Below are 22,007 nucleotides of genomic sequence, written 5' to 3' on the forward strand. Positions count from 1 at the left end.
TTCCTCTCCACAGTTCTGGGATTATAAGCTGCTGGGTTTAAACTAGCTAACAAATTAGCAAACAAAACTTCCCAAATAACAGAAAGCTAAAGTTGTATTATTACCAACCCCTGAACACAGGAAGCTCTGGGCGTTCATATCTAAAGCACAGCATCAAGACACACAGGTGAGTTTCTTCCAGGGAGAACCCTAAGGTTTCCCCTTAGAGCACATGTCTGGGTGAGGTGTGTGGGGATTATGAATCTCCCTCTGTGTGAGGGCCCCTGGAACATGTGCCTGTGGAGAAAGGACCTGTGTCTGTGTGTCAGTATGAGGGCCGTGTGCCTGTGAGGGTGTTGTATGTGAGGGGCGGGGTGGCAAGAGGCCTGAGTGACACTGTGTGACTCTGTCTTAGAAGACATATGCCCCCTTTCGACCTTTCCTATCTGTTTTTCTCAAGTATCTCCCCTTTGCCTTCCTTGGATGTGTATTTTGTTCTTTCTTCTCCTCCACTCCCCTGGCCTGCTTCTTCCTCTGCGTCTGCCTCTGCCAGCCCCTCAATCTTGCATTCAAACAACAACAGTGCTGGATAGCAAAGACGGGCCTTTCCTTTGAGAGACATGGCAGTGGTTCAGAAGCTCAAAAGGAGCAGCAAGTCTAAACAGAGGAAGACCCTTAATCTCACAGGAGGTAGGGGAAAGGCATGGATAAAAGGAGCCACCCTGATAAGGAAGATGTAGAGCGGAGAGATGAGCCGATTCACTTAGTGCTAGGCACCAGAGAGGGACGCTGAGTTTCACTTGATGGACCTGAGCAGCATCTTGGTTGTATCCATGGCTTCTTGGGATGAGGGTGAGCTCAACATTAAAATTAGAAGTGCTGTGGAATGCCTTTAAGGTCCCAGGACGAGCTGGCTACCTTGGTGAACCTTTTCAGTGGCAGGCTGGCAAAATGGTTAGAGAACCAGCAAAAATTATGACTGACCGTACTCAATCACTTTGACCAATGGGTCCCTTTCTCCTGACGTTGCCAATTTCTGGCAGGCAGTGCCTTTTCCTACATATGCACAGTGCTCCCTTATCAACTTCTGCTGACTTGAACTGTCAAGAGACAATTTCTTTAACCACATTACCCTGGAGAAATAAATTGTTCAGAAGGAAAATGGATCTGAATCAGTCTTCTTGGTGATCTATTGGAGACAAGACAGTGGTGATGACAAGGCTCCTGCAGAAACATGCTTGAGCACCCATCATGAGCCAGCTTTTCTTCACGGTGTCCCTTCATCTATTATATCATTTCATCTTTATATGATTAAGTATATAACTTCATTTTGCAGATGAGGAAACAAAGTCATAAGCAAAGTGACTTGCCCAAGGTGGTAGAGCTGACTTTAAAGCCTGCCTGCCTCCCACTGAAACACAGTTCACTGAACATTGAAATTCCCATCAAATAAACTTCAGAGGGTTTGAAGTCTGGCTTGTGCTTCCAAACCACAGTTGAGAGCAAGTCATACAGAACGTGCCAGGACATGGCTGAAACTTGAAGACTTTGGGGATCTCAACTGTTCTTGTCACCAATTTCTAATTTGTCTTAGGAAAAAAAACATCATACAACTACTTGGTGCTTTGGTTTCTCCAAATTGAGAAATGGGAAAATGGAAAAGTATTATCTGCTCACTTGAACTCTTAAGAATGCCATGACATATATGAAAGCTGTTTGGAAACAGAAGGGCCATGCAATCGTGTGGTCTAAAATGCATTTCATTTTTGAAGCTAATATTTTTCTTTTTTTTTTAAATATATTTTATTGATATTTCACAGAGAGGAAGGGAGAGGGATAGAGAGCTAGAAACATCGATGAGAGAGAAACATCGATCAGCTGCCTCCTGCACACCTCCCACTGGGGATGTGCCCGCAACCAAGGTACATGCCCTTGACCGGAATCGAACCCGGGACCTTTCAGTCCACAGGCCGACGCTCTATCCACTGAGCCAAACCGGTTTCGGCAGAAGCTAATATTTTTCATTTAGAGTCATCAACTGCATTACAAGTTACAGACCTAACTTCCATGACAGTTCCTGGAGAAGGAAAGCAGAGGTGGGGAAAGCAGCGGCTTACCAGCAGTAGTCCAGCAGGTGTGGTGGCAGGACGGGGATGTACACATGCTGCCAGAACATGGGGTAGAGCATGGCGGCAGACCCGTGGATGCAGGCCGTCAACTGCAAGAGAAGCAAATCAGAGGCTTAGAACTAGCAGTCAAAGTGAGACACTGTCTTATTGGAGTGGAGCAATAAAATTAAATACATACTTCTCAAAGTATTTAAAATAAATTAACTCAATCACCCTAATTCAAATTTAATAAGAGCCTGCTTTTCAAAAAACAATCTATTTTCCCCCTGATTATGAAGCTAATGCACAATGACAGTAGAAAATTTAGAAAATGGAAAAAGGGATAAAAGGAAACAAAAGTCTTCACCATCTGAAAATAATTTAACATTTTGGGGTATTACATACATATGCACTTGTATTTCCTTTTCTAATAAAATTAGGATTATTGTAACTACAGTGTTCATTTGTTCTTTTTTTTTTTTTTGCCAGTATGTTCTTTTTTCTTCAAGTCAACATTATTTGCTGGCATTTTCCCATATCTTTAAATACTCTTAGAAAACATATCTTTTAACACCACTCAATAAATTCCCCATACTATATTTAATCACTCTTCTACCATTAAGTTATATAATCAGATCAGGTCAATAATTTTTATATCTGGTTCCTAGATGTAGAATTCAGAGACAAAAGTTATAAATATTTTAAGGCACTTAATAAATATAAAAACATAAACATAGTAAATGCATTCACATAATAAATAGATGAAGGATGGAAGCTCTTTACACTCGCCCAGCCCTGTGCTACAGTGTCCCCTTATACCTCACCAGCACTAAGAACTGGACTCAAGTTAGCTTTAAACTTTATCTATCTTGATTTTTTTTTTATTCCTCTGTTTTGAAGAATGACTAAAGCTGAAAATCTTGTCCTATATCTCTTGACTATATTTTTTAGGTAAATGGTCTGTTTCCTATTCCTAGGCCACTTTTTCTAATGAGTACTAGTATGCTTAAAAATTGATGTGCAAGAAACAGCAGATATGCAAAGGACACTAAAATCCTTTGCAATGTTTTAGAAAAAAATACTTCATCCTTATTTAATTTTCTTTGAATTTTTTTGGGGTGAAGAGAAGGTTTAAGTTAACACATAGAAAAATCTATTCCTTCATGATGGTTTCCACTGCTTTTATACTAAGAAAGTCCCCCAAATCTTTCCCCAGCATTTAACTTTAATCCATCTGGAATGAATTTAGGTTTAAGGACTGAGGTGAGAATTTATTTTTTCCACATAGTTAATCAATGGCCCCAGCACTGTTAACTGACTAATCCTTCCTCTCCCTATTGTTTTGACATGCCCCTGTTTCATATTCCTTTTTTCCTTAAGAGCTAGATACATCATACAATCAGTACTTTATATAATTAAATTTTTGGAAACAAAGATAGAATGGAATAAAATTGCTAAAAGATTCAATACAGTGAAAGAAGGAAAAAACCAACACCTTGGGAGATATGGCTATGAAGTGACAAAAGCCAACAACACATGCTTCTCTCTGTCTTGTTTCTTTGGTTTCTGGGAAACCTGTTCCCATGAGGACTTTGCTTCTTTTGGAAGCTGTTAACTGGCCTTTGTTGACAGAAAGACATTTACGTGGCGAAAGAGTGACGTGCCAGGCCCAGTTAAAAGAATCCCAGAGGTTAGTGTAACATGAACAGCTTTAAATGGGATATTCTGCTGATGTTTCACAGTTGTGAGAGCTGTGTATTAAATCCAGGGCTGCTACTCCCCATCCCCCATCTCTCCCCCCAACACTGTTCTTTAAACCAGGTACATGTCATGAACAGGAGCTGGTCCAGCAAGCTAGCTTCTCTAGAGCTGTTCCCAGTGACACACCATGGCTTGTAGGTTTAACCCAGCCTTCTCAAACCATTTTAATATGCTTCCATATAAAGGAAGCTGTCATATTATACATGACTAATCTCTTCAGCTTTAGAAGAGATGAGAATCTTTGCGGGTGTTGAAAGTGTAGAAAATGAACCAATTTTATTTTGATTCCACCCTGAAGTCAAGCTGGGGGGTGACACTGGCCTTGGACCCCAGCTCTTTCTGCCCACCCTTTAGCTGCCAAAGTACTCTTACATAAAGTGCAGGTCCCGTCGTGTAACACCCTGCTCGGAAGTCTTTGGGGACACACCGGAAACAGGCATGTCTCCACCAGTTCCCAGTCTACATGTAGAGCAGCATCTCCAGCCACAATCTCTCTTGCCTTCTCCAAGTTTATCCTTGGAATAAAGCATTTGCAGATGTAGGAGGCGTTATGTACTCCTTTTCCTTCTTTCTCTCTTTCCACTGGTCCTCTAAACTGGCCTGAATTTGTTCCCAGAGCAAACTCCTCTAAGTGCTACCTTCCTCACACGGCTCTCCTGGGCATACACCCCACTATCAATGGGGCTATAAATGCATGTGTGTCCTCTCATTGTAAAGTACAGAAAGACCGGTCTCTCTTTTCCTCTCCATGGTCTCAGTGTGCAACATATATGTAAGTGCCAGCTAATGCAATCTTTCTTGAATAAATAAAAAATAGTTCTACTTAGAATAGTTCTCCCTATTCTTTTGACATGCCCCTAACTAAAGATAGTTAGTGGCTTGGCTTTTAATAGTATTGGACCAATATTTTCATGAATGTCACAGAGTGGGGTATATGACTCAAATTCCAAAACAATGCCAGTAAGCTTAGACACAAGATATTATGCCATTTCTTGGAAAATCAAGTCAATGAATTCATTCATCCATTCATTCCATAATATAACTCTACAACACATCAGAGAAATAAAAGCACTTTAAAACCTACAAGGTGCCACACAAATGTAAGTTATCATCACATAATTCATTTGGAGTTCTCTTTGAAAAAGTCATTCAATAGAACGTTCCTGGTTGAAACAGAACTTGATTACCTGCCTCTTTTTAGCTTAAATTGGTTTGAGTCTAAAGCCTATTTCAAGTGGTAAAATGGCAGAGATCTTATCTTCATACAATGTTCTTTTCATGTCTCCTTAACCTCAAAAAGGAAAAAAAAATCCCCTGCCAAGCTGGATGCCAAGATTTTAAAATTTCTGATCTCTCACGAAAAACAAACTTTTAAGGTATTTGATCATCATTTTCATTGGGGTTTTTCTAAGGGCCAAGTCTCTGCAATTGGAACAAAATGCATTTACCCATCTGATTAAGAAAAAAAAGGCGGGGGGGGGGGATTGTTGAACTCTTTTAGCAAATATTCAATAGCACAAACAATGTATACCGTTACTTAGGAAAAGTGGCTGAGTTGACCACAAGAAAAGTGTTATGATATATCTATGCTTAATCAGAAATACCATATTATGTCTTGTATATTATCATTAGCCACTTGTTTTAAAAATAACTCTAAAACCAACCCTATTTTAAAAGATAAGGATCCTAAAGGCCTATGTTCATTTCTTACAGAATACAAAATTTAAAAGTAATGAAAGTATACAATTTAGATAGTAATCAACAAAGGGGTATTGTGAATATTCTAGACTCTCGATTCCAATAATTACAGGCTGTTGTTCCTTGTGATTAAGCCCCAATCCCAGTGGTCAGCAAACTCATTAGTCAACAGAGCGGCAAACCGCGGCTCGCGAGCCGCAGTTTGCCGACCACTGTTTTAATTGAAGTGTAAGTTGAAGGAAATGATCCTATCAAACTCTCACTCAGTGGGAGAATAGAAAGATAGTATGTGTAAAATTTGCCCAAAGTCATTAGTCACAATGAATATTCATCAGAAGCCAATTATCAATCCCATTTAATGACACCCCAAAAGATTTTGCCCTGAAGCAGCTGAATAGTCTAAGACTCCAGACAAAACTAGACAAATTATACAGCCAATAGCCAGTCTAGCCAGGACACAGATTGTAAAGTAAACCACTAGTGGGTTTTTGGAGGCACTTTTAGCAAATTCTGTCCTCAATTAAAGATGCACAAGGTCACTTCTATCTTGGAGCTTTCTATACGGCTTCATTAATTTTCTTTGAGGCAAAGGGAGAAAAAGGGAGAAGGCAGTGGGGATACGACATGAATGAGGAGTGATCAATGACAGAAAAAAAAAATCACAGACACATTTTTGTTTGTTTGTTTAAGAGTTTAAGGTATTTCTCAGAGATAATGCCCAGATTGTCACATTCTTAGATCCCAATGGTAGCTCTGAAATTTAACACAGAATAAAAGTAAGAATCACTCCTTTCCATCCACAAAACAACAACAAAAACCGAATCCCAACAGTGTATGTGCCAGGTACCACGTTGGGAATTTAGAATCTTGCAAAGTATTATTTTAAAGGAGCGTGTGTGTGTGTGTGTGTGTGTGTATTTACATACATACACCCTCATCACCACATTTCACAGATAAGGAAACAGTCTCAGAGGTGAAATAACCTGCCCAAGGCCACAGAACTAGTGACAGAACTGGGACTCACAACCAGGCCTGTCAGACTAGAATGGCCACTGTGTTACCACAATGCATAAATTAACAAATGTTTCGAGTACCTACCCTGTGCTGAGGATTCTGAACTAGATGAGATACTGTTCCTGTTAGCATAGCCAAATTAGGTAGAAATGCATTTGCCTTGCTGTGAGATGAACAAAAGTCTAGGGTAAAATACCAATTAACAGAAAATAAACATTTTAAAAACAAACACAGATCTGACAATTTTTCTGGGGATTAGTTACATTTAACTAAGGTGGTGTAGTGTCTTTAATCCATAGGAAATTCTAGACAACGACGTAATGATTGTCAAAGTGATGGTTTACACACTAATTTGGCACACCCATTTGAAAGTCTGGGTTTCCGTCATATTCCCTTTCGCATACTTGCATAGAGTTTCCACTAATTCTCTTTTTTGATCTGAGTAAGCCACTTCCTCTCTTGGGTCTCAATTTTCCCTCTGTGGAAAACAAGAGGCTGCACTACATGATCCCTCTGCCCCCTTCCAGCTTTGACAACTTAGGGCCTAGAGGAATCACTGTCCTTTGATGTGAAATATGTGCCTCCTCTGCCTCAGCTCACTGTCAGCTCTACTGACTAAGTGTTAGTAAAACAGGGAATGTCTCAAAGCTGGTCTTGCTTTCTCATCTCTGCAGCTATAGGGCCCACTTGGAATTCATGTGCTATCTAGGAACCATCACCTCTTAGCTCTCTATCTCCATCACCTGTGTGGAGGACAGCAATCCTCTGTGCTTGGCCCCTGACACTCTGAGACCTCAGAGGTAGGTGATTTTAGGAGACTAGGGGCATGAGACTAAAGATATGAGCTCCTCAGGGCCAGAGCACACATTTGATTCCTCTCCTTATCTCTTACTAAGCTTGACACAGAGCAGGTGCTGAGTAAATGTTTGGGGAATGTTAGAATGCCTCTAGCTGAACATCATGAGGAATGATAGGCAAGATTACCAGACACTTTAACAAATTGCAATTGCTTAATAGATCACAACTAGGAGCTGCAAATTTCTAAGGTATTGAGATTCCAAGTTCCAAAATCTGACAGAAGAAAAAAAAAATCAGATGGTCACAGTCAATCATATCCTAGAACTCAGGATGTTAAAATATCAAACTGACATCTGCTTCATCATTGAGTTAGATGTATTGGAATGTCTCCTCTGAACCCAAACATCAGGAAACTGATAAAACAAACAGTATAGAAAGAATACCAGATTACTATATTTAAAGATGGGTCATTTTTAAGTCTACCAATTTCAACCAAGAATCATCCTATGTAGAACAGCTGTATAAAATGTCTTGTGGAAGTCAGCTTTCTCAATTTGAGAACTACATTCTTTTATGTCATTATAAACTATCTTTGTAGTCATCAGGAAATAAATGATGCCACGATTAAACAGTGTTGTGGTTTTGTTGTGTGTGTGTTTACTTATTCTCAAATGTTAAACCCTCAGTGATGAATTTTAAGTAAAATCTACAGGGATTCTGAAAGTTAACCTACTCACCCTTTCCAAGGGTATGAGAAAAACCTTTAATTACAAATGGTTCAGCTAAATTCAGATTGTGTTTACTACATTTTGAGAGAGTAGAGCTGGCTTTTAAGAAACTAAGATGCTTTAGCAAAAAGACAACTTAGCCTCAGAATCAAAGCCCTTCAGTTAGTCTAGACAGAAGCTGGACATGGGAGTGGAAAGAAGGAAAATAGCAAAAAAGGGCGGAATTGTTGGGCTCTGTCCTACTTTTCTTAGAATGTAATGCTTGTTTATTTTTATTTTTACTTTTGGTTGTGGAGGAAGCGCAGTCTTTCTTCAAGTCGTATTTTTTTTCCTACAGTTGGATAGAATGCATCCTACATCTTGCTTCTCTGGAGAAAGGTAAGGGGGGAAAAAAAGTCCCAAAAACCAACACACCAACATGGGGACAAGTCAAATGTCTTCCACTAACAGCAAGATCATCCAGTCAAAAGGAAGCTTTCCTACGCAATCAACTGCATACTCAATCACTTCTCCCTCCCCCTTTTCTAAAGAACCAATGAGAAAAAAATGGTCCCATGCCGGGGCGATCCAAGATGGCTGCCGACAGGATGGCAGGCTGCAAGATAGTGTGTGAGTGAGAGAACGAAAGCAGAGTGTGTGGATGTGTGGGGAGTGTCTGTATTTGTGAGTGAGGAACAGCTATATTCCAAGGGACTGTTGGGGACTGGCGGACTGGGCTCCCCTGGCCGGGCAGCATCTACTGCTGCTGAAATCTCTCCTGAAGTGGCCGGCCCTGCCTCAGAGACCACGCCATCTTGAAGGGGAGAGTGGCTGTGATCTGAAGCCAAGCCTTACCTTCAACTGTGGAGACCTCGGATACCTCCCAGGGCCCTACTACCACAACACCCAGGGACCAGCTGCCTCAGCTGTGAGGCTGGGAACACTGGGACTCCAGCCTCCCCGACTGCGGGCACCTAAAAAGTCTGTCTAGGGGAAGACAAAGTGGTGAGTATACGTGGATGAGCCTGGTACCTTCTCACAGAGCAGATAGAAGGAACCACTGAATCGAATAACATCCACCCGGAATTGGTGAATTAAACACAACTGGTGAGGCAATCCATGGACAGAAAGGTCAGATATCGCCTACAGAAAGGTGAGATCTGGGATCTGGGCTGGAGGGAGAAATGTGCATGAAATGCGTGCAGCGGGAACTAGAGTTTCAGAGGAAGACTGAGCCCTAGAAAATCCGTGGCTGCTGGGGTCAGTGTAGCCATCGAATGTAGAAGGGGGTCCACAGGGCTGCTGGCAGAAGGGGACTCTAGAAATTGACCCACAGAAGGGCTTGGCCCAGAAAGGCAGCCTGAAGTTCTACCAGTATACAGGCTGCGCAGTGCCAGGGGAAAAGACACGAGCCTGTGACACAATCCTTGCTTTTGATTGCTAAGTGCAGTACACAGGATCTTCCAATTAAAAACATTCACCGAGATTGCAGGGAAAAGTTGTTTTTGTGAAACCTGGGGATAAGAGTGGGGAGAGACGAACAGAAAACCAGCCCTGGGGCAATCCATCCCTCCAACCCAGTATTAAGTGCTGCAGGGAAAGCAATCTAAACACAGGGTAGAGGGGCCTTTTAGCCCAGGATATTAATACAGAAATACTGCCACCCAAGAGTTGTATAAAAAATTGACTCTTGTGTAAATACAACTAAAGGCAGGCTGAGAAACAAAGAGATCCCACCTGCTTGAAAACAGAGTTGTGGCTTATGACACAGAGGAGCGGTGGATCGCAGGGAACTTCAATACTGTGCTGACTACCTGACAGGAAATAGACCTGCCAAGCAGAACAGTAGAGGAAGTAAATGACCTTCTCTACTTCACATTTTTATTTTTTATCTTTCACTTAAGAAACTAAAATTTTTTTCCTCACTTTATTTTACCTTTTTTATCATATTTTTATTTTTAATTATTATTATTACTACTATTATTTTATCTTTTTTTAAAGTTTTATTTTTTCTTTATTTTATTTTATTTTGGGATTAGTGTTTTACATTTTATTTTTATTTTTCCTTTAGCATTATTTTACTCTATCTCAATTTTTCCTTTATGCCAACACTCTCTGCTTCACTTTCCCCCCTTTTTTATTCTGTTTCTCTTACCCTGATCCTGCTTTAGTTTTTCTCTATCCTTTTTTACTCCCTGTTAAAAATTGATCTTACTCCTATAGCTAATTTCTGCTCCCCTGCTCCAAGTCCATATACACTCTTCTCTTCTCTTTCTTCTCTTCTCTTTCTTCACTATCCAAATTTTCTTTTTCTTCCTTTTTCTTTCTTTCTGTCTTATTGTTGTTTGATTGTTGATTAGTTTGGCCTTTTTGTCTGTTTGTTTTTGTTCTGTTGTGTGTGTGTTTTTTTTTCTATTTTTGCTTCTGTTTTTCCTTTCCTCGCTTGGTCTCTTCTTCTACTAATAACTAATTCCAATCACCAACTCAGGCCTATCTACTCTCTATTCTCCTTTTCCAATAGTAAATGTATACATAGATAGATCAAGAAGGGGAAAAATTACACACACACACACACAAATTTACTTTTAACATATATTTTAATATATATTTATTTTTATTTTTTGTATTTTGTTTTTTACTTTTCTTCTTATACACTCATGTATAAGAAGTATACGTACAGAGGAGGTAGAAAGAGAATGGGGAAATAGCCACAATTCAGTACAGAGGAGGTAGAAAGAGAATTCATTCTCTTTCTACCTCCTCTGTACTGAATTGTGGCTATTTCCCCATTCATTCAATTCCTTGACCTTACCTTCTAGAAATAAGTTCTGCTTCCTCAGATTCATCTGGGTGTTTGTAGTTTAGATATCTGGGATTAGTTGTTGTTTTATTGGACTTTTCTCCTCATATACATAATTTTCCCCCTTCTTTTTTCTTCTCTTTCTTTTCTCTCTTGTATTTTTTCCTTTTCTTAATATAATTTTTGAACTCTTTTCTATCCCCTAATTATCTTTTCTCTGGGGGTCACCTTTATTTGGGGTTATTAGTATCATGAATACATTTGTGTTTGGTGCCCTGTGCGTTGTGTCTTTTTGTGTTGTATTTTGTGCCTTTAAGTCAATGCAGGAGAGAGAGAGAGCTACATAACCAGACACCCAGAGAGGAGTGATCATGGGGAAACAAAGAAACAACCCGCATATGAAAGAAAAGCAGGCATCACCAGAAAAGGAAGTAAACGAAATGGAGGCAAGCAATATGTCAGAGAAAGAATTCAGAGCAATAGGCATAAGGTTGCTGAAAAGGATGGAAGACAAATTCGACAATATGTGTAAGAACCAAGAGGAAATGAAGAAGAACCAAGAAGAAATGAAAAATGGCATCGCTGCAATAAAAAACTCAATAGAAAGCATCAACAGTAGACTAGAAGAAGCAGAGGACCGCATCAGTGAGCTAGAAGACAATGTAGGAAAAAATACCCAAGTAGAGCAGCTTTTAGGGAAAAAAAATTAAAAAGCAGGAGGAGAGCCTAAGGAAATTTTGGGACAACACGAAACGAAACAACATCCGCATAATAGGGATGCCAGAAGGAGAGGAAACTGAGCAAGGAATAGAAAACCTGTTTGAAGAAATAATAACATAAAACTTCCCTGATATAGGGAAGAAAAAACTCACACAAATCCAAGAAGCTCACAGAGTCCCAAACAAGATGAACCCCAAAAGACAGACACCAAGACACATTATAATTAAAATGGCAAACACCAACAACAAAGTAAGAATCTTAAAGGCTGCCAGAGAGAGACAGAAAGTTACCTACAAAGGATCCCCCATCAGACTAGCAACTGATTTCTCAACAGAAACATATCAGGCCAGAAGGGAATGGAATTTATACAAAGTCATGCAAAGGAAGGTTCTGAATCCAAGAATACTATACCCAGCAAGGCTATCAATCAAAATTGAGGGTGAAATCAGGAGCTTCACAGACAAAAAATGCCTAAGGGAGTTTATTACCACCAAACCAGCAATGCAAGAAATGCTAAAGGGTCTGCTGTAAAAAGAAGAAATAGAGGGAAGAAGGAACACAGGCATAAAGAATAAAAATGGCGACAAACAAGTACCTATCAATAATAACTTTAAATGTAAATGGATTAAATGCCCCAATCAAAAGACATAGGGTAGCTGAGTGGATAAGAAAACATGACCCATATATCTTCTGTCTACAGGAAACCCACCTCAGAACAAAGAACTTACACAGACTGATGGTGAAGGGATGGAAAAAGGTTTTCCAGGCAAACAGAAATGAATAAAAGCTGGGGTAGCAATACTTACATATGACAAATTAGACCTCAAAGTGAAGGCCATAACAAGAGATAAGGAAGGCCACTTGATAATACTAAAGGGAGCAATTCAACAAGAAGATATAACTCTAGTAAACATATATGAACTCAACATAGGAGCACCCAAATACATAAAAAATTTTCTGGAGGATATCAAGGGAGAGATTGACAGCAATACAGTCATAGTAGGGGACTTTAATACCCCACTAACACCACTGGACAAATACTCTAAACAAAAAATCAGCAAAGAAACATCAATCCTAAATGACTCACTAGATCAGATGGAATTAATTGACATCTTCAGAACATTTCACCCCAAAGCCACAGAATATACATTCTTCTCAAGTGCACATGGGTCATTTTCAAAGATAGACCACATATTGGGACACAGGCAAAGTCTCTTCATATTCAAGAAGATAGAAATAATATCAAGCATCTTCTCAGATCACAATGGCATAAAACTAGAAATTAACTATAATAAAAAAAATAAAACACCTGGAGGCTAAATAGCATGCTATTAAAAAATGACTGGGTGACCAAAGAGATCAAAGAAGAAATAAAAAGCATCATGGCAACAAATGACAATGAAATCACAATAATCCAAAATCTATGGGATACAGTGAAAGCAGTCTGGAGAGAGAAGTTCACAGCTCTAAAGGCCTATCTCAAAAAACAACAAAAAATGGTAATAAATTATCTAACCCTACAACTCAAAGTGTTAGAAAGAGAGCAACAAGAAAAGCCCAGCGTAAGCAGAAGGAAGGAAATAATAAAGATCAGAGTGGGGATAAATGACATAGAGACCAAAAAAACAATACAAAAGATCAACAAAACCAAGAGCTGGTTCTTTGAAAGGATAAACAAGATTGATGAACCTCTAGCCAGGCTCACCAAGAACCAAAGAGAGAGGACCCAAATAAACAAAATCAGAAATGAAAGAGGTGAAGTAACAACCAATTCCACAGAAATACAAACTATTATGAAAAAAATACTATGAACAACTCTATTCCAACAAATTGGACAACCTAGATGAAATAGACATATTCTTAGAAAAATACAAGCTCCCAAAACTCAATCAAGAAGAATAAAAAAACCTGAATAGGCCAATAACTACCAAAGAAATTGAAGCAGCGATCAAAAATCTTCCAGCAAACAAAAGCCCTGATCTGGATGGTTTTACAGGGGAGTTCTACCAACCATTCAAAGAAGAACTAAAACCTATCCTCCTCAGACTATTCCAAAAAATTCAAGAGGAAGGCACACTTCCAAGCTCTTTCTATGAAGCCAGCATTACCCTAATACCAAAACCAGATAAAGACACCACAAAAAAAAGAGAACTACAGGCCAATATCCTTGATGAACATAGATGCTAAAATCCTCAACAAAATTCTAGCAAATCGGATTCAGCATTACGTTGGAAAGATCATACACCATGACCAAGTGGGATTTATTCCAGAGATGCAAGGATGGTACAATATCTGCAAATCAATAAATGTGATACATCACATAAACAAACTGAGAGACAAAAACCACATAATCATATCAATCGATGCAGAAAAAGCATTTGACAAAATCCAACACCCTTTCTTGATAAAAACTCTCAGCAAAGTGGGAATAGAGGGATCATACCGCAACACAATAAAAGCCTTATATGACAAATCAACAGCCAACATCATACTCAACAAGCAAAAATTAAACTCATTTCCCCTAAGAACAGGAACAAGACAGGGATGCCCACTTTCACCACTTCTGTTCGATATAGTACTGGAAGTGCTAGCCATAGCGATCAGACAAGAAGAAGAAATAAAAGGCAACCAAATTGGAAAAGAAGAAGTAAAACTGTCCTTATTCGCAGATGACATGATACTATACATAGAAAACCCCAAAGACTCCATCAAAAGACTACTAGACCTAATAAATGAATTTGGCAATATAACAGGATGCAAAATTAACACCCAGAAATCTATGGCCTTTTTATACACCAATAATGAACTCACAGAAAGAGAAACGAAAAAAACAATCCCATTTACCATTGCACCAAAAAAATTAAGATACCTAGGAATAAACTTAACTAAGGAGGTAAAGACCTATACTCGGAAAACTACAGGACATTGAAAAAAGAGACAGAGGAAGACATAAACAAAGGGAAGAACATATCATGCTCATGGATTGGTAGAATCAACATCATTAAAATGCCCATACTACCCAAAGCAATCTACAGATTCAATGCAATCCCCATTAAAATACCAAGGGCATATTTCAAAGATCTAGAACAAACTCTCCAAAAATTCATCTGGAATAAAAAAAAAAAAGACCCTAAATAGCCACAGCAATCCCAAGAAAGAAGAACAAAGTGGAGGGATCACAATACCAGATATCAAGCTATATTACCAAGCCACGGTTCTCAAAACTGCCTGGAGAACAGACATATAGACCAATGGAACAGAACAGAGAACCCAGAAATCGACCCAAGTCATTATGCTCAATTAATATTTGACAAAGGAGGCAAGAGTATACAATGGAGTCAAAACAGTCTCTTCAATAAATGGTGCTGGGAAATTTGGTCAGATACATGCAAAAAAAATGAAACTAGATCACCAACTTACACCATACACAAAAACAAACTCAATAAGGCTAAAGGACTTGAATGTAAGACTCCATAGGTAGCAAAATAGCAGACATATGTCGTAGCAATATCTTTACAGACACAGCTTCTTGGGCAATGGAGACTAAGGAGAAAATAAAAAATGGGACTACATCAAAATAAAAAGCTTCTGCACAGTAAAAGAAACCATCAACAAAACAACAAGAAAGCCCACCGCATAGGAGAACATATTTGCCAATGATATTTCCGATAAAGGTTTAATCTCCAAAATTTAGAGAACTCATACAACTTAACAAAAGGAAGATAAACGATCCAATCAAAACATGGGCAAAGGATCTAAATAGGCACTTTTCAAAAGAGGACATACAGAAGGCCCAGAGACATATGAAAACATGCTCAAAGTCACTAATCATCCGAGAGATGCAAATCAAAACAATAATGAGATACCATTTCACACCTGTCAGAATGGCTACCATCAACAAATCAACAAACGACACGTGCTGGCGAGGATGTGAAGAAAAGGGAATCCTCCTGCACTGCTGGTGGGAATGCAGACTGATGCAGCCACTGTGGAAAACAGTATGGAGTTTCCTCAAAAAGTTAAAAATGGAGCTCCCATTTGACCCAGTAATCCCACTTCTAGGACTATGTCTCAAGAAACCAGAAACACCAATCAGAAAGGATATATGCACCCCTATGTTCATAGCAGCACAATTTACAATAGCTAAGATTTGGAAACAGTCTAAGTGCCCATCAGCAGATGAGTGGATTAAAAAACTGTGGTACATCTACACAATGGCTGCTATAAAAAAGAAGGAACTTTTACCATTTGCAACAGCATGGATGGAACTGGAGAGCATTATGCTAAGTGAAATAAGCCAGTTGGAGAAAGATAAATATCACAAGATCTCACTCATATGTGGGATATAATGATCAACATAATTTGATGAACAAGAATAGACCCACAGACAAATGGTAGGGGAGGGGGAGGTTAGAGAGCAACCAAAGGACTTGTATGCATGCATATTAACAAAACCAATGGACTCAGACACCGGGGCGGTGGGGGCTTGCCCAGGGTGGGAATGGCTGGGGGGGGGGGGATTGGGGGAAAAGGAGACATATGTAAAACTTTAGACAAAAAAAAAAAAGAACCAATGAGTAGAGTAATTAGAGTTAAGTTATTAACCAGGAAAAGAAGCTTTCATGCCAAGATTTGACACTTCAAAACCTCAAAGCAAGTAAAACTGCCAGAGAAAAGCCTTCACTACCAAAGTTGAGGCAGAAACAACAATATGGGAAACTACAGAGTCAATGACCTGCAGTACATGAGTGAGAAAAGTGCACACTTTTCTTTAAGATGAAAAAGGAAAAGGCAAGATCACACTGGGATTGCCAACATGTCATTTAAATGCAGGGGCAGCAAGGTTCTGCCCTCCTCCGTCCTGTGCCTGTGACAGACATTACAAACCGATGTAGTGTCAGGACATGGCCTAAGGGTCTCTCCAAACATGCCACCATTGGCAGTGGATCCAAGTAAGCACTCAAGAAGAAATATATTTGCCACCTCAAGTCTAGTAAAGTGGATATTTATATTTTTTTGAAAATATTCTAAAATCATAATTTATGTTTAGCTAATTTACACTATTGCTTTAATGAATCATATATTTTGAAAGAACTGAATATAGGATCGTGAGTACCCATCTGTCAGGTATCCATACACAGAGAAGAAACTAAGGAACCTTCAAGTGGTAGGAGTTATTAGATTTAAAGGCACAAGCAAAGAAAAAGAATCTCCAGGTAGTTTTGTCAGCCAATTCCAACCTTAGAAAGTAATAGTAAACTTAGAAAGATTGAAGTTACAATACAGCCTCCGTCATGACCACTTAACTCAGCATATACCATCTGCCAAGCACTGTTCTAAGTACATCACATATAGTTAACTCAATCTTCACAGTCCTATAAGGCAGGTAGCATTAGTATCCCCATTTTACAGATGAGGAAACGAAGGTTCCTAAATGCCAAGTACCTTGTGCATGGCATTTAGGAACCTTGGGTCACAGAACTAGTGGTAGAACTAGGATATGAACCCTAGAGTCTAGCTCCAGAAACTGCTCTTAGTTCACAGGAGACTGCCTCTGCGCTATAATCTGACAAGTGAGTATTCACTATGTGTACATGCCATAACCTCAAGCAATTTAGCAGAGACAGATCAAAATGCAAACAATCAACTTCAACACAAAAGCATTATGATAATAGAGGTGCAAGTCTGTTGGCATATAAAGAAGGAATCATTACTTCTGCCTGGGGCAAGAATTGGGGGGTGAGATAGATAGAGATAGAGACAGAGACAGAGACAGAGCCAGAGCCAGAGCCAGAGACAGAGACAGAAGGAGGAGGAGGAGGGGGAGGGAGGGGGAAAAGGAAGGAGAGGGTGAAGGAGAGGGAGAGGGGGAGGGGAAGGGGGAGGGGGAGGGGGAGAGGAGAGGGGGGAGGCATCAGAGCAGAGCCCGGAAGGATGAAAACCAGAAGTTGTCAGTCCTCATCCCTGGGAGGCTGGTCAGGTGGTAACAGTGGGCCAAGAAAACAGAGCAGCTTCTTAAGGCCATTCTGTGCTAAGTAATGATGACTGTGGAGACCTGAACAAGAAATGATGTTAGTCAATGACTATGTGACTAATGAGAAGTGGGTGGATACAGAAAGCCTTGTTCGAGTTGCCATGACTATCCTCTGTTGCTTGGATTCATTCACCATCTACTATCACCAATTAGTCTGATTACATCTTCAGACCTCTTCCAGGATCTCTATGTCCTCCTTGCTTCTGAAAGTCAAATCAGGGTTCATTGTCCCTCAAAGGTGAAATTCAGAGTCCGCATTTACTGAATGATTAGCACGTACCCAGGAGTGGGCTATATGCTATCATATCTATGACCATAGAATCCTTTCAACAACTGTGAGAAGGGTATTAATACTATTCCTATTTTTACAGAAGAGGGTAGAGACTCAGAGAGGTCAGGAAAGTTTCCCAAGGCCGAGTGGCTGGGAATAACATGGGGAGGATTAAGTACAAAGGTAGGAACTGAACAAAACCATCATGACTTGAAGCTTGGTGCTCTCTCCTACAGCCCTGCTGTCCTTTATCTTGGGAAAAGATAACACCTGCTGGGCTGTCTGAATCATCGAGCTGGGAGACAACATAGCTATCAAGAGCACAGAAGAGGAAAAAATGTGAATTTTCATAAGATCTGCACTAAACCCTGACTGCTTGGCCTAACCTCACATCCCACTACCTTCGCTCACCAAAATGACCAACCTTTCAGCCTTCAGAAACCAGAGGAAAAAGGAGTCCTTGTTCTTGTTGACTTAACACATAGTAGGTGTTCAAATTTCTTTAATGAAATCCAGAGGTGCCGGTATTTGTGGGTGCCATTTAGAGCTTTTCAAGTATATTAAGGTGTCAGTGACTTGAATATTAACCATTAGTGTTTTTTGGTAGAGATGTGATTCATAAGAGTCATATAAAAAAATAAGCTGAGTTCTATAATCTAAACAATATAATTTCACAAATCAACTATACTAATAAATAATAAACAAGATTCTCTGCCATGTTCTCAATGCAATGGCTAAGTAGAAACATCCCATCTCTAGACTATACCCATGTACCCAAAGTTACAGTGGTGGATTGCATCAGCATCCAACATTCCTGAGAGCTTAAATAGGTTATTTTTTTTTAGCTCTGTCCTGCTCTAGAGTAGGCAATCCCAAAATCAAAGCTCTCCCAAAGAAAACTATCAAAACAAAGAATTTTTTTTAATGTGGGTCTGTACTCATGTCTTCTAAACAAACTCAAACAGGCTCCCTTATGTAGTCTCAAAATGAAAATGAGTCTAATGATGAAAAATAACAATAAGAAAAGAATAAATAAATATCTTTATTTTTTTTTGTCTTAGAGACTGTCTTATTCACTGTTTCTGAATCTGGCTGTGTTCCAAAATTTGGGGAACCTTAAGAAATAGACATTCTGTGGTTCAATGGTAAACCTTTGGAAGCAGAATGTCTGGAGGTGATGTCCAAGCACCTGAATTTTTAACAAGTCTTAGGGTGATTCTAACACAACTAACCCATGAATTAGCATTTGCAATTACTAGCAATCTGAATCCTGTGTCTAGTCCAAAATGCTCAATGCTTGTTGAAGCAATGGGAGAAGAGGCAGTAGAGCAAGGTAAGAACTAGTTAGGGAGACAACCATGGCTGGTTGAAGTCACAGCAAATTAAAAATATCACCAATTAAACTGTTTATACTCTATATATTAGTCTGTAGAACATCTCAAGATTCTTAATTCCAGCTCACACATAATTAAATGAGGAACATAGTTCAAGAGCATTTAATTGTATTCACATTTAAAAACCAGAGAAAAACCACGTAAATAAAACATACCAATCTTTCCCCCTACTTCCTGCCAATGGAAGTTCCATTAATTTATTTCTAACAGTTTTTAATATTCTCTGAGCCACAATAAAATTTTATATGATGGAGATTAGAGAGGCTATGCTATTGGGAAGTTTGGCTGCAGAGTCTATATTTCATGCCACTTCATTACATTTTGTTAAGGCTTTCCCTCTTCACCAAAAGGATTAGTTTTCTTCTCACTTTGAATACTCTTCTTAGATTGCTAGTATGAACTAGGTTAATCTCTCTGTTTTTTTAACATATAAAAGATGAACAAACAAAATGTTCGACTTATTTTATTTTTTAAATAGAACACTAAATTTAGTCTTAGAATCCTCTGTTTGGTAAGTTTCCAGTTACAAGGTCTTGGCTTCCCATGAGCACAGTTTGAAACAAAATAATGCAGTTTGTTCCTACGGCTGGAACATGCAGAGTGGAGTGTGCAGGCAAAGAGGCCTTGGCTCTGGTCCAGTGTTTCAAGCCTTCTTAAGCTGCCACTCTCATCTCTGCTTCAAGGGCTGCAGACAGGCAAACAGGACTAGTTCTTTCTAGGCCAGAACAGCTAGGAAAGCTCTACACACATCATTCAGGTGCCTAAACCGTACACAGGCTGCCATGCTCACAACCAGGTGGAGTTCACCAGCAGAGAAGTGAAAATGAAGCCAAATTGGAAAAACTTGCAAGTTCACAAACTGGCTTTCTTAGGTCACAAGACCAGGTGGTGCTAAGACAACAGAAGCTGTTGGTGGGAGTGGGCGGACAGAAAGGCAGGTGGTTACCCATCCCTTCACACCAACACAGAAGCAACTACTAAGGGCTAGACCTGAGGGGAAGACAGAACTATCGCCCACCACTCTCTAGGCCATCAGTGTCCAGGGCCGACCCCAAACCCACATTCTCTAGGGCTAATACTCAGGAAGAAACTGATAGGGAAAAGATACCAGTTTAGTTCCTCCCCTCTCCCCAAATGGGGTGCTATCAGAAAAGTAATAATTCTTTTCAGAGTTATGGGTATCACACAAATACTTGGGTGTGGAGGCTCAATTAATTACTAGTAGGTCATGGTCTTACCACTAAATTATGCTTCTTTCCTAAGAACCTGTTTTAAAAAGCATTTGCTGAATAAAACAAATATATGTTCCTCTGAGAAGTAAATGTGCCTTTGTCATCATGTACTGCATATTCTTAGTTTTTAAAACTTCTTGCAGTAGCCCTAAATTATGGGAGGGGCGATTTGGGCAGATATACCCAGGGCTGGCAGGAGCTACAGCACAGGAACCCTGCAGCCACAGTGAGTCAGGGAAAGCAAGATCCAGGGACCCACCCAGGCTGTGCTCACCGCAGGGACCAGCACGGATGGGGCTGGGAGACCGCGGAGGCCAGCCCCACGCAGACAGAGTTGGATGTGAACAGTGCTCAAGGAAATGGGGTTCTGGCTAACAGAGTAAGTGTGTCCATTAGAAATTGACATATCAGCCTTCTGTTTCCCTGGTGCTGAGTGGTGCCAGGCACATGGAAAGTGCTCACTAACTCTGAAGAAAGCTTAGATGTACATTAGAAGGCAATGGCCAGGCTGACATTCCTTCTGTGATTTCAGATCCAGGGTCAACAGAATCATACTGATAATATTTCTCTGGGGACAAGTGTCCAGGGGAACATATGACAAATGGAGAGTTACCAAGGTGGCAGTATGAGGTAGTAAGAAGGGGGCTGGAGCCAAGTGAAGTGGGTTTTATTCCACCACTGCTGGTCATCTTAGACAAGGCACTTCACCTTCCCAAGTGCCAATATTCTCATCTGCAAAAGAGAATAAAAGTAGCTCCTAGGGTTGTTGCAAGAGCTAATGGAAAAAAATATGATTACACAGGGCCTGGCACATAGTAGCTGGCTCAATAAGGTTCACTTTAAAGAATTTTAAAAGGGTATGGGGGAGAACTGAGGCCCTACCCTGTAAAATATAGAGGATGACTCTAACAAGGGTGTTCTGCATGCTGAGTCTGTGGGTGCTGCCAGCATACCTCTTTGGTAGTCTTAGACCTATTTACAAACGACAAAAGAAGCTCCTCTAATTATTATACAATCAGGACTTATTTTTACCTAAACAAGCAACCTTATCCATCAAATTTGGCTCAGACTAATTTGCTGGCTCTTTATGAGGACTCTAAAATTCCCTAAGTGGGACAGATTTTTTTAACAATGTGTCTCTGGCCCTTGTGACAGTCCGCACACAAAGATTCTGACAATAGTTTGAGAGGTGGCAACCAATAAACATGACCTGGTCCCTAAGGCAAGCACTTTGAAGGGGTTAAGATTCCTTTGTATGTGCAATTCCTGGTTGTTTGTCCCTTGTCTGAAGCCAAGGTCTCTACCCCAACACTGAATCATGATGACTTATTTGCATGTCCCTTGCTGTGAAAGGGGATATAATCAACCTTCCAGGACGGTGTTGAAATTACATATCATCTGTATAAAGGTCTTATTTTACACCCACCTGCTATCCATAAGTATTACCAAAAAGTAATATGAATTAAACTTGAGATATGAGAATCTGGAAGA

General features: G+C 39.8%; 1 protein-coding gene across 2 annotated transcripts in view; it reads right to left on the reverse strand.

Annotated features, from left to right (window-relative positions):
• The window catches only part of DENND1A (DENN domain containing 1A), a 479,039-nt gene that overhangs the window by 207,355 nt on the left and 249,677 nt on the right, over positions 1-22,007 (reverse strand). For both annotated transcript variants that reach the window (XM_080668038.1, XM_080668037.1), the window contains exon 10: positions 2,097-2,197. In XM_080668038.1, coding sequence (XP_080524164.1) covers positions 2,097-2,197 — 101 coding nt within the window. The remainder of the gene's footprint in view (positions 1-2,096; positions 2,198-22,007) is intronic.

The sequence above is a fragment of the Plecotus auritus genome (genome assembly GCF_963455305.1).
Source record: "Plecotus auritus genome assembly, chromosome: 5".
Classification (NCBI taxonomy): Eukaryota; Metazoa; Chordata; class Mammalia; order Chiroptera; family Vespertilionidae; genus Plecotus; species Plecotus auritus.